The sequence below is a fragment of the Melitaea cinxia genome, chromosome 22, assembly GCF_905220565.1.
Source record: "Melitaea cinxia chromosome 22, ilMelCinx1.1, whole genome shotgun sequence".
Classification (NCBI taxonomy): domain Eukaryota; kingdom Metazoa; phylum Arthropoda; class Insecta; order Lepidoptera; family Nymphalidae; genus Melitaea; species Melitaea cinxia.
In genome coordinates this window covers 3,438,382-3,456,934 of record NC_059415.1, presented here as the reverse complement: position 1 = coordinate 3,456,934, position 18,553 = coordinate 3,438,382, and the positions used below count along the sequence as shown (strand labels likewise).

At 32.4% G+C, this 18,553-nt stretch overlaps 1 protein-coding gene across 1 annotated transcript in view; it reads left to right on the top strand.

The window, feature by feature from the left end:
* LOC123664396 (pikachurin-like) overlaps nt 1–18,553 on the top strand; it is a 129,988-nt gene that overhangs the window by 55,517 nt on the left and 55,918 nt on the right. The window contains exons 3-4 of the mRNA XM_045598942.1: nt 225–592; nt 2,326–2,437. Of these exons, the coding sequence (XP_045454898.1) occupies nt 225–592; nt 2,326–2,437 (480 nt within the window). The remainder of the gene's footprint in view (nt 1–224; nt 593–2,325; nt 2,438–18,553) is intronic.

Sequence of the window (18,553 nt, the reverse complement as noted above, 5' to 3'; positions counted from 1 at the left end):
AAATAATAATTACAATTTAATCCACTAAAACTGTATAGATTAGGCAATACACATTGTTTGGTTATCTAGTTTTAATCTATTATATTTATACTTCGGTACCCATTTACACCCTTATAAATCTATGATTATAGGTAGCAGAACAGTAACCGTAAATATAAATGCAATTAAAAAGACGAAGAAATGTTTAATATTAAAATAATTATTAACAAAATCCTTTGTTTCAGAACTGAACGCAACAAAAACAACGGAAAATACAGATAAACAAGAGGACATCCTCTATCAGAAAGACGTATCATTCTCAGCAGAACTAGAAATAGCCCCGTCCAATAGACTTAGTAAATCTAATGTAAGCGAAAAACATATCGACGATGTACAGAGATTAGTGACACTGCCAACTCCGGTAGAAAATAACGAGCCTAATTATACGTTTACCGGTGAGAGATCCAAAGAAGTCGACGGTCTGAAGAGTCTCATCGAAGATGGAGTTAGTAAAATTGACATTAACGTCATAGCTGATGAGAAAGATAATGACGCACTGTTCGAAGTTACTAAGATTAAAGTTACGACGCTCGGACCTAGCCTAGAACAGAAAGTAAGTTGTGATTTTCAAAGATCTTATTTAATTAGATAAACTTGTTGTTTTTGAAGTATGTTGGTTTACGTTTATTATCAAATGTTTGAACTTGAATTTTAAACTTCCTGGCGGGCGTTGGAGTCAATATTTGTCAACTAACTGACCTATAATGGATACGATAGGCGGTAACAATTACAGCTTTAGAAAACTATATCGACACCTGATATGAAGAACATTGTATCTCAGTTTGTTAAGTTTTCAGGAGAATGTTTTACAATATTGTCAAATTTAAAAAGTGGCCAGGTGATATTGAATAAAGCCGCATCTGTAATGAAGTCAATTGTTTTACTATTAATTTACTTCATCTCGGATACATTACATACATTATTACTAGTTGACCCCACAAACATTGTTTAGCCACATATGTTATTACCCCCCTTAATCCCCCCTCCCTTATAACTTCTATGTAAATTTTTTTGATTTGACGAAAAATATTAAAGTAAGTTATTTACTATTTTAACAGAAAAACGATAACTGAAGTAGCACAAAAGATTGATACACACTTGATATTTTATAGGAGTAATTTTGATAACCACGATTGAGTCAAATCGAGTTTCGTGGATGTGATAAAAAGAAATAGTTCTAGAAAATTACGAAACCAAACATCGTTTCCGGGGAAATTTCGTCAGATTTATTTTAGCTCAATCGGAGCGCGAGTAACTAAGCATACGATCCGAATAAAAAAATTACTTATGTGCGTTTCCACTCCAGTGGTTAGGCATTTGAAAGCAATATCTCAGAAAGAGAAATACGTCGGTATCTTTTAATTTACGAACGATAAGACGATTTTTATTATATTTACTAGCTGCCCGGACAGACTTCGATAATCCGATCCGACGAAAATACTATGAACTTTTGACAGCAAAAGTTCATAGTATTTTTTTTGTACCAAAACCTAACATTTGCCTTAAGAAACATACAAAAAAATAAATATGCCATATTGGTCGAGCCATTTGAGTTATGCGCTTAGCAACGTTCATTTTTATTTATATAGATTTACTTACTTATTGTATTTTCGTAATCATTTATTTTACATTTACACCTATTATATATACATAATAAGTAAGGTTGGCCCATGTTATATCTATTGAAATAGTACCAGATAGATTAGCCTTATTTCGGGCTTAAATTATTCTACGACGACATCTAGTTATTTACAATATATTGTTATTATTACTAATAATAACAACACTTTACGTCACAATCTATTTTTTACACCCTAAGTTATAAGGGGGGGATTAAAGGGGCTAATAGCATATATGCCAAAACAACGTTTGCGGGGTCAGCTAGTACACTAAATGCGATATAAGAATATAAAAAAAAAATATTTATTAAAGATTATTGTTACAAAAGATTCGACTTTAAAGTTATTCCGATTAAATGTTTACCAGAAGAATTATTTCACAAAAGTTTTTCAGGGACTATACTTCCCATCATATTCCATAATTATAAAAAAAGAAATGTCATGATTTGACATAATTGACAAACATATCTATGTTAGAGTACAACTTCACAAAATCATCCCCTAAATTGTAACCGTCGTTCTTTACACAAACTGTCTAACTTCGAAATATTACGAGTACACAGTAAAGGAAAAACTTTAGTATGTTCCAAATTAAAACAAAAGCTACTTTAATCTTGGTTTCTCAAGCTAGTTACGAGGCTATGTAATAAAACATGATTAATATCAGGTACCAGGTGGCACGTCATCACCAGAAAGAACAACAGCAGTGGAGAGCTGCGACTGTATCACCTGCAACGGTGCCAGGTGTTCGTGCCCGCTCAGCGCTAAATGCAGACCTAGTAAGTTTTAACAGCTTTCTTAACTTAGTTTTAGATAGTAGAAACAATTTTTCGTCGCTCAGTATTATTTCCGTCATGTCATATTTAGGTCCATTTTTTTTCATAATTTTTATTTTGTCATAATTTTTATTCAGTATATATTTGATTCAGTATACTGATTTTTTTTTATTCAAATAAAATATTTTATTGAGCACTAGCCAGTATTTTTAAAGGCAAACTAAACAAAAATCCCTCGATTGTTATCATGTATAAATATTTTTGATAGGAATACTAAAGGCTTGCTTAAATTTAACTTAATAAAATAATTCGGATACCTTACATTTTCATATTCTTACGAGTATACCTCGCGACCACACCGGACTCAAGATTGTCAAATCAAATATAAAACGTAATCCAATAATATAGACCCTTTATTTATAACTGACCTTTTTTTTCTGTAACATGCTTTGACATGCACATGTAATACCATGAATGATAAATAAATGATTAATATACACTTACATGTTAGAATATAAATACAAATAAATTGAAAAGTATAATAGTAACATCGAGTGCTTATATAATATTGTGACGCTATATTTGATAAGCACATTCTCTGAACGCCATTTTCTCTAAACTATATATGAACTCTAAAGTACTTAAGTCATTTTGTCTATTTATTATATCGTACCTTAGACAGGCCTCTTGAACAATTAAATCCTAGCAAACTAGAACAACGGACAGGCGCTAACATAACAACGACTAACTAAATCATTTGTGTTAAGTAAGTTCACTGAGCCAAGTCATAATTTTTTTGATTTTGACTTATACAAACCTTAATTTTTAAACACTGTCATGGCATGTCAAATCGTTTTTTTTTTTTTTTATACAACTAGGTCGGCAAACAAGCTTACGTCTCACCTGATCGTAAGCGATTACCGTAGCTTATAGACGCCTGCAAAACCACAAAGCGTTGCCGACCCTTTTCCCAATCTCCCCACCCCCAGGAGCTCTAGTCAACACTGTTTGAAAGCAGTATTATTAAGCTCTGATCTTTACTACGATCGAGGTACTACCCCAGTCGGGCTCCTTCAAATTTTGAGCAGGATCTATAGTATATTCTACTTCAACTTAAACATTGAAATGAAAAGACGACACTTATGCTACGAATCCTTAAAAATGAGATGAGATTAAATCGAAGAATTGTTAACTCAATATCGGTAGTGTAAAAAATATATACCTAAATATGCGTCTACGTAATCAACTGCATGTAAAGTTTTCGTAGTCCGTGAACCACAAGTGCTACGTCGTACTCCTGTAGCGTTTCGTAGCACCGTTGTCTCTTTCGTAGCCAATTAAAACTTTTCTTCGGTTATCGTGTTCTATATGAGACACATATTACGTTGTATGCTTCTTATTATTGTTAACAAATTTTTACCTTATAACAAAAGAGTTAAGAGTTAAAATTCTACGAAAGTTTGTTCCAGAGACATCGAGCGATTACGTAACTTTGTATGTTGGGATATAAGCTCTCTGTACTCAGAAATAAATTGTACTTGACAAGTCGGTATTACATCTGCCATTTAATTGAAAAATCGAGATTAAATAATTGTTATAAACAACAATAAAATATCATGATTTTTAAAATTCGACATTTTAAATTAATTTCTAAAAAGTAAAAAAATCTCTTTCTCAATGTAAGAGTTTGGTCGGAGCTTAATTCACCACGCTGCTGCGCTTGTTGATGGATAATTTCCATACCTCGATTAAGAGAGTAGTCGCTATCAGATCAGGTGTCTATGATAATACCCGGAAACGAAAAATTGACGTGCTCTTCTAGTCACTGTGGGGACCACAAAGACAGACACCCAGACTAAATACAAATATTTTTACGAACACAAATTTCGTCAGAAGCGGAAATCGAACTCGCGACCTTCGGTACATAGGCGGCAGAAGCCTACGCCAGAACGGTTGTCATTCAATGGGGTTGCTTTAATATTATTGACATTGCGTGAGTATAAAATAATATTAACGTTTTTGTATTTTGGAATGAAAGTTAAACAGTAGGTGGGTTGTATACAGAAATGTATCAACATTAAAAGGGAATTTTGTTTTCTTGTCACTGTGACACAAAGAAGTTAATCAGAATTTACGATGCCTCCAAATTCTTAAGACTTAAGATATTTAAATAGCTATTTTAGGTTTCTCACTCGAATGTATTGATATAGAAAATAACGAGATATCCATATAGCTACAACGATGTGACATTTTTAAACTTATTGCTTTCTCATTATCTCTTCTGTTGTTATTTTTTAAATATTTTCGAAAAAAAATTTCGTTAGTCAATTGCGTTAACATGATAAAGTCTTTGAACTACCTTCAAACTTCATATTTACTGGTGTACTGACAGTGTCACAAATTTATATTTTTACACATTTTCATAATAAATATTTTAAGTTGCCAATATAATTCTATATGTCTCAGTGTATTGAGTTCAAAGCAAAATAATAACAGGGTGTGCGATATTTTTTGCAATCGAACTATAGAGGAACAACAGACTCTAACCTCTGGATCGATAGCAAACACCGCTTTATGAAACGATGACACGTCTAAAATACATTGAAATCCTAAATAAAACACTGAACAAAGTGCAACCTAAGAGTAATATCCGCCATCGATCTTGCGATTCTGGAACAGGATAAAAACTGGTACTGCTACTGGTATCCAAAAATTCATCAAGTTTTTAAATACATTATTGTCATTATCATTGAATTATATTATGCATAACTGAGCTGTCATTTTCTGGACAAGACTAAAGTGACCATATTATTACTGGATAGTATGGAATACTAACAAAATTTTCATTAATTAACAAGATACCCAAAGTCAACTTCACCAGTTTAATTTGTGTCTGGTTTCGCAATCAGAAACCCACGAAAGGCTTTGACAAGTGTTTCGTAAATTACTATACACACAAAGACGTAGCAACGTAATAAGTTATTATAGACTCTCTACCTCTCACACACTCTATCTGTCTCTACCAACTCGTATTAAGATACTGAGGCTTTTATCTTCCAATAAATCCACTGTGTATACACTCCAATGCGAATGTACAAATTTACTAAAATATTCTCACGATCAAGGTGGGAAGTAATAAAAACTCCAACAATCCTAGTTTTTACTGTTTAACTGTTCTTTATAAAATTGAAATTAGGAATAAATGCCTTTTGTCACATGCCCATTTGCAAAAAGATCGTGGAAAACCGGGATGTCTGGCGCGAACTTGCGGAGGCCCATATGAGCCCATGCAGCAGTGAACTGCAATAGGCTGAACCGACTGACTGACTGACCATATGCATAAGTTTAGTCAAATTAGAAACTTTAACTAAAGTTAACTGAGATAGGGCACAGCAGGAAATTTCCTGCTCAAAATATGGAGCTGCCCGACTGGGGTAGTACCTCGACCTTATAGAATATTAATAATAAAATAATTCTGTCTCTGCTAAATAATTCTGTTTTCAAGCAGTGTTGTGTTACTGTTGGTGAGTAAGGTGACCAGAGCTCCTGGGGAGATTTGGAGATAGGGTCGGCAACACGTTTGCGATGCTACTGGTGTTGCAGACGTCTATAAGCTACGTTTATCACTTACCATCAGGTGAGCCGTATGCTTGTTTGCCGACCTAGTTACATTTAAAAAAAAAAAACTTATAATTAAAATCACTTTTTACACATTCAAAAAGCAAAAAAAAAAAAACAATTTTATTTTCTTTAATTTGTTCCCAAAAACTCCACCTACCATTAAGATGTACGCTTTCATGTCGAAAGAACCATTTTGGTTCGAATCACTCATTATAACTGTGAAAACTTTTAACGAATCGAGCAGTTTGAGCGCGTCCTTACCGGAACTTGCGAAGTTCACTGTAATAGCAATTATCATAAAATGTTATCTGTTACTTATTCGGAATGGAGTTTTTAATCGATTAAAATTTAATCGATATCCGACACGAACGATTTACTGTCTGAAATGGCATTTACAAAGATTCATGACTTTTAAACTCTTACAATCATTTTCATTTCCTTTGAGGTCAAGTTTAAATTCTGTTCAGTATTATAGTTTCAAGAGTTTGATATCTCCAATCAAATTTTCTTACTACTTTGTTTTTCTAAACGTTTTGTTTCATCGTTTTTGTTCTGTTTTTCTTTTAATGGGTTAATGAGTCGTAGATTGGCAGAAATTGAGCATTGTTCGTTAATTCTAATATACACATTTTTCATTTTAATTAGTTTGTAAGTTAATGTAGATACTGATATAAAACTATTATAAAAAATAAATTATTGAGATGGATTCAATAATGATGACGTTATACGTAGGTATGTTGTTTTGCGCTTGCACTCACAGCCCACCTTAATGTTTATCTGGCTAGGGGTTAAAACTGTTGAAATTGTTCGGCTACTGAAAAAAAATCTTTTAATAGCTATCCAAGTAACATTTATGATATTCAGCTTTTATACTAAGACTTATATATTAAGTTAAAAAAGTTTGAAAGTGTCTGACGTGATTTCTAATATTACTTCGAAAAAAATATTAAAAAATTATGCTTTGAAATCACGAAACTTAGTTGAAATTTCGTTGGCTTTTGATACCTGGTGTTGTATCATATAATTTTTAGTTAAAACGCTTTTCCAATTTTATTTATTTAAACTAAATAATAAATATAAAAAAACTCAAAACTTTTTTTTAAATAAAAGATAGTACATTTGTTATTGTAGATTTGTTTAGTTAGTATATGTATAATTGTATAATGATAAAGTTAAGACCATAAGTACTCCTGAATTAATACAGCTAATGTTCCCAAACTCGTAAATTACTTTTCGGAATTAGATTTCGAATTGTTCGGCTCTATAAAAGTTGTTGGTCAAATCTTGACGTGGGTCTTAGACGGTTAGACAGCGGGATTCCTCGATGGGCAACAGCATGCTACTGGGAATTGAAGTAATCGATTTGGGTTTATATTTAAAGTGGTTTGATTTAATGATAATTTGGTTTACAATCCGGATGTAGAGTCGTACTCATATGGACGTTAAAAAAATACTTTAGTATGTGCGACGTAAAAAAATACTATGTATTTCTACTATTTACTCTACTAAAATGTTTAAAAAGATTAATAAAAATCGGCTCTCAGCGGACTTCTACATACAATATATAATATTTATTTTATTAATATATAAAATGAAACACGTGTTATCCTTTCAAAAGCCACGTAATCCAACAGTACGGCTGTAAGCCGGAAGTGAGTCACCGCGGAAGCGGCTGTAATGGCGCGTCTTCCGGTGTTCCGTAGACTATTACATAATGTAATAGTCTACGGAATAAATACTTTTAATTAATCAAAGCCAAAACCTGAATTTACTCAGTCCAAATGGGATTTTCAAATGCATTATAGCTCTTTTAATCCGTTACAAATATTGTGGTATTTCGTCAAATATATTTATTTGTTTATAAAAAAATTAAAAAAAAAGAGTCCAATTACTTCCTATTGTATTCAGTTATTATCAAATAAATTAAATCTATTTCGAGTCTTTTGGTCTGGCATCTTGATAAAATTACTTAAAAGAATTTTTTTCAGGAGTTCTTAAGACATTTTATTAATTTTTGTTTATAATAGACATGCCTTAAAGGTTCTGGAATCATTTAAAACAAATGATAGTTGAAATTATTATAAAAAGATATTTTGGTCATATGAATTAAATCTTTTCAGGACCCTTTCAATTTTATAGGCAATAAGAGGCATAACAAGACCTGTTCTAATAGAATGAAAGTTTTACACTTTGATGCCATCAAAATGTCTAGTTTTAAAATTTATACTTTGGCATGCATTTTCAAGCAACGACGACGACACTATCTTCTCCGTCATTTCACGGTATTCACCGCGTAGCGAACAGAATGCATAATAATAAAATTTTATCACTACACAATCTTGAATGGTTTATTTAGTTGGCGCAGCATCTTGGTCGGGAAAGTAGAATAGATACATACATATGCCAGTGGCATATTTAAATAAGGACGCCAAAACAACGCTTTAAATTTTGGTCCCTTTATTGTGACAGCTAGCTAGCGAGCAATACTGCCATTTTAATGGCATGTTAATTTTTGGCTTCTTTATTTTCAAAACGGAAACAGAATGTAATTTTAGTAGATGTGGATTAAAACAAAGAAATAGTGCTCCAGATATGTATAATCTCCTTTTAAAAACATTTTTATGTTAGTATCTTAATATGAAAGTTTGAAACATCAATTAATTTTACAAATTAATGTCTAAAATGGTTTACGACGAAAAAGGTAACAAGGGATGATGAAAAAGGTAAACATAAACAAGAGCTATGAGATTTGGTAGAGACGCTCAGGAACTTATTTAGCTGTGGTAATCACTAAGCAGCTGGACACTTCTGTTTCATTACTAACAATAGTTAGCTAACACCTAATCATAAATAACTGTATGTAAGTATAACATGTGTACTGTAGTATACAATCGACTAGCCCGTTGGCGCAATGTGCTTTCTGCTCTGAGGGTTGTAGTTTCGATTCCCACCCCGAGTCTGGGTGTAACATATATTTATTTATATATGTAGTATTTATATGTGTTTATCGAAAAAAAAAACATGTAGCTATACCCGGCTGTTACCAATAATACAAGTATTAAGTTGCTTACTTTACGGACAGACGACCGTGAGGTGACCGTGAGTGTGTTGTAGATAATTATTTATGAATTATTTATAATATGTTGTACTTATATACTGTATTCAAGTCTATCATTCTTGTCAACAGATCATATTATTCATATAAAATCACCAAGTTAACCTTAAATCCCCCAATTCTCTATACGTAATAATGAAATGAAAGGCTCTCGAGGGATATTCAAAACTCTATTTTCCAAATTACGGAAAAGGGATTTTCGATCCCTCTCGCTACGCAAGCACCGATAAGCGTCACAGAATCAATTTTCAATATCTCATTGTGGTAACAAAACTATTTATTTGTCGAACTAATTCTCGTTTTCATCTATCAATTTCTACGTTTGAGGATTTCTGTCTGAGCTATTGGGGAGATGATTGAATGAGCATTGACCTCTGTAACCTTTACAACAGTATATAAAAAACTAATATTTTTCCTATATTAGCGTATTATATTTTAGAAAATAACATTACAAACGGACTACTAATAATTTTTATTATTATAGTAAGGTTAAAGGCTACTGGGGATTGTAATTACGATAAAACAATGCATTAGTGCAGTGGTAATAACTTCTGCCTAAAGTGATAGCGGTTCAATTCACGGACATGAAAAATATTTGTATAATCACACAGATGTTCCTCGTCTATTCTCGTCGTCTTGGAACTTCTCAACGTGGGTTTCTGAACCCCTGTTACCCGGTATCTACTCATCATGATTCATTAGGGTCATTGAACTCGAATATTTACTGTTATTATCTTTTACTTTATAACCAATATGATTATTTTTCTGCCATAGTTGTTTTAATATACATATTATGAAATAAATAATGCATATTCAGTTAAGTGCGTGAGTGCATTAAAATGGCTTTCCTCATTCCAATAATAATTCCTAGCTAATCAATTTATTTTGATCAATACTTTCTACTTCCTTGGAAACTAAAATAAAAAGACAATTATCTAAACATTTCATTGTATATATTCACGGATAGAAAATCTATAGAAAAGTGCTTAGGAAACTGTATGGTGCACCTGACTTACTCATGACTTCGAGCTATCTCTTATTAGAAGTTTTCCTGCCTGAGAGGGTACTAGGGGAGGATTTTCGATTACGCCCCTATATTGAAGAATGCAGGGTGCTTGAATTATATTAAGTGATATCGAAGGATCGTGATCTATGCCACTGTGTAGGGTTAGTACTGGCGAAATTTCCTTAATGTATATTTTTATATGCGATAACATTATAATCTACTACTAAATTCTTGAAATATACTCATCGTTTTTTGGCTGCTTCATATTTATAATACATTGCAGATTTAGAATGCTATTTCGTATTTATGACACAACAACAGCATACATACAATACATTCACTTATAATATAACATGTACATTGTATTGTATTGACAAGTGCTTGCTCTTACGAATGCCAGTTAAAAACGTGTGCAACATTCTCTCAAAAATATTTATATTTTATTGTAGTTTACTATTTTCCAGTATTTGCAGTCTAGTTTTTAGGGTTCCGTACCTCAAAAGGAATAAACGGAAATCCTTATAGGATCACATTGTTGTCTGTCGGTCGAGACCATTTTTCTCAAGACCGCGTGGAGCATATCAAGCTGAAATTCATATCGAATACTCAAATTTACTTTCCCTTGGAGCTGTGAAAAAATCAAACTTCTTAAACTCAAACGCAATCAAAAGATACAGCCATTTATGATGAAAATTTTCGACACTCGCAAGGGAATCAAAACCTACAGGGTTCTTCTCGTGTGCTCAGAATTACAAAATTTGGTACGAAGCAACGTCTTATAGCACGAATGCAGGAAAAATTGCGAAAAGCATAAATTTTTAGTTACATCATATAATAAAAGTATTTTTAATAATTTTGTTTGTACGGAAACCTCGGTGTGCGAGTCCGACTCGCACTTGGCTGGCTGATCCAATACATACGGCTGCACATATAGTGCTGTTCAGTGACGAAACGGTCTAGACGGCATCCTTTCATATTTATTCACACAAATTATTTATCACTTATATAAATATGGAGCTTGAAGTCCTCGATTAAATGTTAAAAATTAATATATAAACTTGAACCATAATCCATAAACGGATGTATCCACCAATAAACTTTGAGCAGGATTGTTTTTAAAATTATAAGTGTTTCTCATCTAAAGAGATTCATAAGTGCGACATAATTCTAAAAGCATAGACTAGGCTAGAGGCTGTTAGAAGAAGCTGCGACATGACTAAAACCCAACACAAACACTTGAAACATCTTAAGTGTGTTAATATATAATGAGGTTCATATATTTACATATTTTACAAGGCTTTAGTTTTGTTAGTAACTTACAGTTCTTAAGTTATTTATAGATTAGTTCCCGAGGTGGTAATGCAGGTAAGGCTTTTAGAAAATGTGTTATAAAATGCTATAGTGCTATATAATATAAGTTTACTTTCGTAGACCAAAATGTAATTACCGGACTATGATTATGGTGATTTTATTTGAAACATGTAAAAATAAGCATTAGCAAAAACACAACCCTAGCTTGACCCACCCTGTCTTTGTTATTCTAATAACTCGATAAAAAAATTTAAGCGACCAATAAAATAGTTCTCCAGTACTTCTGAATTTCGCTTCCACATTGATTTACTTCTACGCATGCTTAGATACTTGTCGCCTTAATTGATTTTTTCATCACATTCGAACACACTTTATACAATAATAGCTCATTATACACTCGTGTATTAGATACTTTTATTTATGAGTGATTTAACAATTATTGTTACAGAGTTAATTTCATTTACTTCACTCAGACAGCCACATATATATTTTTAAAATCTTTTTTTAATTCTTAATTTATTTTTATTGAACAGGCAAATTTAGATTGATTTATTTTACGTTGATAATTGTCCGTGACGGAAATGAATATCTACCGCAAAAAAATCACCCTTCGTCGTTCCTCTCAAATTTGAAGGCACTTCCCTAACAGCCTCAGCCAGTATTGGGATACTAGGCATCGACATATCGAGCAATGTGCAATTTCGTGGTCATCTGGAAGGAAAGGCTAAACTAGCCTCGAAGAAACTTGGTGTGCTCAGTAGGGCGAAGCAGTATTTCATGCCCTGCCACCGCCTACAATTATATAAGGCACAGATCCGGCCCCACATGGAATACTGCTCTCACCTATGGGCTGGGGCGCCCCAGTACCAGCTCCTTCCATTTGACCGTGTTCAACGCCGAGCGGCTCGAATCGTTGGCGACAAGATTCTCTCCGATCGGCTCGATTCTTTGGCGCTGCGTAGAGATGTCGGGTCACTGTGCATCTTCTACCGTATTTACCACGGGGAGTGTTCTGAGGAATTGTTCGGACTAATACCTGCAGCAGAATTCCACCACCGGACATCGCGTCAAAACTCAAAATTTCATCCACATCACCTCGATGTCTGGAAGTCTACGACAGCTCGATTTTTGCGCCATTTTCTGCCACGCACGACCCCTCTTTGGAACCAGCTACCACCTACGGTATTTCCGAACAAATACGACCTAGGGACCTTCAAAATAAGAGCATATTCCTTTTTGAAAGGCCGGCAACGCGCCTGCTAATCCTTTGATGTAGCGGGTGTTTGTGGATGTTGTTTTCACTTACCATCAGGTGAGCCAACTGTCCGTTTGCCCCCTCTTCTATAAAAAAAAAAAAAAAAAAAATACGTCACGCAAAAAAAAATATAAATAAAAAATTTAATACAACTCATTATTAAAAATTTTAAGATTTAATCAAACGTATAAAAATAAACCTTAATATAAATTTAACTAATATATTACGGACACTCCATTACGTAGTATTTCAAGAAAACGCAATTATGTCGAAAATATTTTAAACAGAGTAGGTTAATAAAGAATGGTACAAGAGATGTTTCGAATGAAAAAGTGTCGTCATCTTCACCGGCTACTCGCATTACCATGGAGCAACAGCTTCATTTGAAATTATAATCTGAATTTTTTGTAAGGAGGCGGAAGTTTTTGAATGGAATGCTGTTGCAATATTTTGATTAATTTTGGTTTTAATTAGAAGCTACTTTTTTTTTATTTATTTATTTAAACTCATTTAACATTAAAGAAAATTACAGTAATACACTCCAAAAATCGCAGAGATTTGTCCGGAGTGTTAAGTATTATAGCCATTTGTTCTTGTTTGTGTATGTACAAAAATCGTTTGATTACGTTAATGATTATAGATTTGATGTTGTCTCTATTTATATCTTAACTATCTGTGCCCGCGACTACATCCGCGTGAAATTTAACAAAAAAGTTATAGTTCAGTTCGCACAGTTATAAAATAAATAAATTTCTAAAATGAAAGTAGTCTACTTTACTCCTTATTACATCAAATATCTGCTAGTAAAAGTCCCACAAAAATCGGTCCAGCCGTTTCAGAGATCAGCTTGAACAAACAGACAGACTGACAGACAAAATTGTGAAAATGTTATTTTGTTATATGTACCGTGTATACATCCATATGCATTTAGTAAAAAGCGGTTATTTTAATATTAGATACAGACACTCCAATTTTATTTATTTGTATAGAGTATAGATGTTAATATTAAAAACTTTCGCTCATTATTCATACAAAATCAATTATTATTTTAAGACCAATCTTTTTTTAGGTTAATCTCGTTTAAACAAGTCCGAACTTCTTTAAAAATGTTCATTTCTTAAACTTAACAAAACAACAAAAAATATAGGGTTTCTAGATATAACTCAAATTAACATACATTAAAAACTTTTAATATTAAACTATTTTTCCTTCGATACACAAAATGAAACCAATAAAGCTGTTGAATGTTCTGTTATAAAAAATTAATACACCCTTAAATTACTCAGCATTTAATTAAGGATAAAATTAATTACACTTTGCTAAAAAAAAACACATAACCAGATTAATAGGGCTTTTATCGCACATTTTTACTTTTTAGGTAAAATTTTCATAAAGTACTCATATATATTTACTACTAGCTGCTGCCCGCGACGTCGTCTGCGTGAACGCTATACAGCACCAAAAATGCCTACGATTATACCTTTTAAAATAACATTCATTTACACGTTTCTTCTTTACATTTCATATCTACAGAAAAATCTCATAGATGACGCTGCTTTAAAATTGTCTTGTCTACTTATATTCATTCAATTATGTTTATCGGCTTAGTGACTTATATTGCGTGATTTTTATAGTGTGAAGCTAGCTTATAGCATGGTTATTAACATAACAACAACATTCAAATATGCGTCGTTAGATTACACGTTGTTACAGAACGCGTTGAGGAAATAAAGGTTCACTGCTCGTTCCCGGTAGGTGATAGCATGATAATATGTAGCCTATATGTTGACCCGACTTCTTAATAATATTTCTGCCAAATTTGAAGTAAATCCATGCAGTATTTTTTGAGTTTATCCCGGACATACATACAGACAAACAGACAAACAGACAAAAATTCTAAAAACTATATTTTTGGCTTCGGTATCGATTGTAGATCACACCCCAAGTATTCTTTTAAAAAAATATTCAATGTACAGTTTTGACTTTCCTACCGTTTTATTATATGTATAGATAATTATATTATATTCATTATGGTATGTATGAGACTCGTTAAACAAGATATCGAATCGCTTACAAAGCAAAATATAAAGCCATTATAAAAAGGTAACGTCAATTCCTAAAACATATACAAAAATATTTATATATTATCTTATATGTAAAATTCTCGTGTCACAATTTTAGTTAAAATACTCCTCCGAAACGGCTGGACCGATCTTTATGAAATTTTATGTGCATATCGAGTAGGTCTGAGAATCGGCCAACATCTATTTTCATGCCCCTAAGTTAAAAGGGGGGGGGTGGATTAATGGTGTTAATAATATATATGGCAGAACAACGTTTGCGAGGTCAGCTAGTATATTTTATATAAAGAGAGCTGCCTCTGTTTAAACCTTTAAATTTGCTTCGATTTGGAACGTCACTGTTAAACTCACTGTTAAAAAAAAACCATGGCGGCTGATGTAATTTATTCGCAGACGGAATTATAATAATTAATAAAAGAATGCGATAGTTAGAAAGAATAAACATTATATATAACTATATATTTTTATTTACATCTATATATGTATGTATAATTATACATACACACACAATACACATTCTCCCAAAATTCATTCAAGAAAGCTCATCGCTGTCCGCTTTTAAAAACAATCTTAAGAACAATTTGCTTTCCAAAATTAAAATCAAAATCAAAATTTGTATGTAGATGTATGTATGTTTGTGTATGTTTATTTATGTTTATGTATTTGTCTGTATGTATTTTATATGTTTTTTTTTAATTATTCTATTCCTGCACTACTTTGCCCCGCTTTCACATCATCTCTTACTGCCATGGGTTGACTTGAAGAGATCTCTTTTCGAGATAAGTTCGCCCTTGCCAACTTCCTATATTATTATGACTATTGTAAAATTTACTTCGTGCAATAAAGAATATATAATAATATCATAATAAAGCTGAAACTATTTAAGTAAATTAAATTAACTCTGTAATGTAAATTTGAACAACTGAATTAATTGTATCGAGTTGTGAACGAATGATAGGAACTGAGTGAAAAGTAACTTTTTACTTTTATCTAACCGAAAATTATTAGACACATTTATATAACTTTCTTGTGTCTGGAACAAGGCTCTGTAAACTTGTATCTATGGATTAGTAAATTAATAATTAAATGGAAATAATAAAGCATTTATTACAAAGAAAATATACCAAACAATACATAATGTTCTAGCAGCTGGTGAAAATCGTACTCACGTAAGCAACAAGCTTAATTTAAAATTACAATGAGGTTACCTCATTACAGAAACGAAAGTCCTTTAAAGCCATAATCTCTTTAGACCTGTCTACTAACGTACCGTTTGTGGGCGCTGTGCCAGTTACTTGAAATAATTACTAGTTATACAGCATGGCTTTCGTGGTTACAACATCTATTACATTGATATTTTTAATCAACTTCCAAAAAGGATGTTATCAATTCGACTGAATTTTTTTATGCGTGTTACCGATATTAATAATTCTTTTTCAATCGAAAGTTGGTGCTTGTCATGTGGTCGTATTTAAATTAAATTGAGATCTGACAAGTACTTTTTATCTCTTTTAATGTGTATTTGATTGACTATTTTTTTTGTCGGCTGTCTTCGTATTATATACCTCACAACTTATTATTGGGTGGACCAATTTTGATGATTCTTTTGTAATCAATTGATAGTACTTGTGACATGATCTCATTTAAATTTGATTGAGACTTGACGAATATTTTGTGAGTTATCTTTAACGACGCGCATTTATATTTATTTATCTATTTTTCGTCTACCTACGTTGTATACGTATACGTACTGGTCGATGTAAAAGAAGTCAGTTTTTTTTTTTGTTTGCGAACAAACATAATTATATACTACAAATTGGATGTAGTTTATTAGTGTGTTATTATTAGTAAGTAAATAGAATTTATTTCATGAGAAAACTACCTATATCGTCGAGACATTTTGTATGTCAAACATATAATAAAACTTTAACAGATAACAGATAACAGAGAACAGAAAGTATGTACATTAAAGATATTTAGAAATAAAATTTGGGAGGCACTATAAACTCGAAACTGACATGAACTACGTTTTGATTTCAAGCTCTGAGCTAGATCACGAGATACTATTGATCCCAAAATTCATCACAGTTCCTTCGGAGCATAGAATAAAGGTCAAAATGTGTTTTTAGTTCTAATAATTTAGTCTTTGTACAGACGTTCTAAGCACCATAAGTCTGTACACATATCTTAAAACATACCGAATGTACAATAACTTTATACCAAGGAATGTACGGCACATCCTGCAGATCTTAATGGGACTTTACTTAATCTTACAGCCTTCATGAAAAAGACGACAATCGCAAAATTTCGTGCGTCATCGAGATTTTATGTAAATCTATATTAAAATTAAAACCATAATTATGAAAACCTGGGAGGCAAAGTCAATTATTTTATAAAATGTAAGAACTATATGTTGAGAAGATAATAAGCTACTCGAAGTACTTACTAATCCCGCGCAGACGAAGTCGCGGGTACCAGCTAATTTTCAATAATTAAATGCAATAAAGAGTACTTGTTGTTGTTGCTCTTTTTTATACTTTAAATTAATTAGTTTAATAGCATTAAATTAATTAAATTGTGTCAGACCACGTCCTAGCTTTACTAGGCAGTTACAGGACTGCCGATCTGAAGCCATTTATCTACTTAATCGCCTGTAGGATAAGCGTAATCCATAACGTTCGGCATGGCAATTTAGAGCCCGTGGACTTTAATAAAAAATAATAATAAATAACTAAAATATAATTCCAAAAAGTTTGTGTGTCAACTCCGACACGCGACTGGAGTTTAATTTACCCTTAAGACCAATTACCGGGATATTAAAAAGTTAAAATGTTCTTTTAATCAAATTATAAATAACTAGCATTCCGCCCGACTTCGCACGGGTATTTACCAAAATTACAAAATATTTTTTCCCTAATTTTTAAAAATATATAATATAGCTAGCGCGGATAGTGTAACTTCTCAACAGTGAAAGAATTTTTCAAATCGGTTAAGTAAGTTTGGAACTATATTCAATGCAAACAAACAAACAATCAAATCTTTCCTCCTTATAATATTAGTATATATAAAAATAATAGCTACTGTGAATGCTGGTATACTATTGTACCTATTACTTACATAAACTCTTACTCTAGTCAGTTGTTTCAAACGATTCCACTCCCCATGCTTTTTTCATACCATGGGCCTTATATCGTTTCTTAAGGACTAAAAATATTAAACCACTTACCATCATTGCATTGAAGTGAAACTTATTTTCACATTTATTACACCAGAATGATGTCCTGATAACCGCATGAACACACTTTAGACTCTATCTTCGGGTAGTTGACTAAACTTCGTCTGATAGTTTAGTCAACTAACTAAGAAGTTGATCGGTAGATAAACGCATTGCCATAGCACACATTGTTGCACAAAACGTTAACTACGTTCTATGGCTTCACTAAGGTTAATGCCTTCGTCCATTATCGAAACAATTAAGGCGCGAAATGTCAACTAACTGCAAGTGATAATATGGCGCTTAGTTCATTTTCGTGTATCCTAAACGATTGTTTAGTTGGCCGAATACCGTAGTGACCATAGATAATGATAGTCTTTTTTATTTTTGTTTCTGCAGATCACTTTAAAGTAAATTATATTGTAGCAACGCGGTGGATTAAGCTCAGACCCTTCTCGTACGTGGAAAAAGAGGCCTATGCCCAGCTGTGGGATGTTACAAGCTTAATCAATCAAT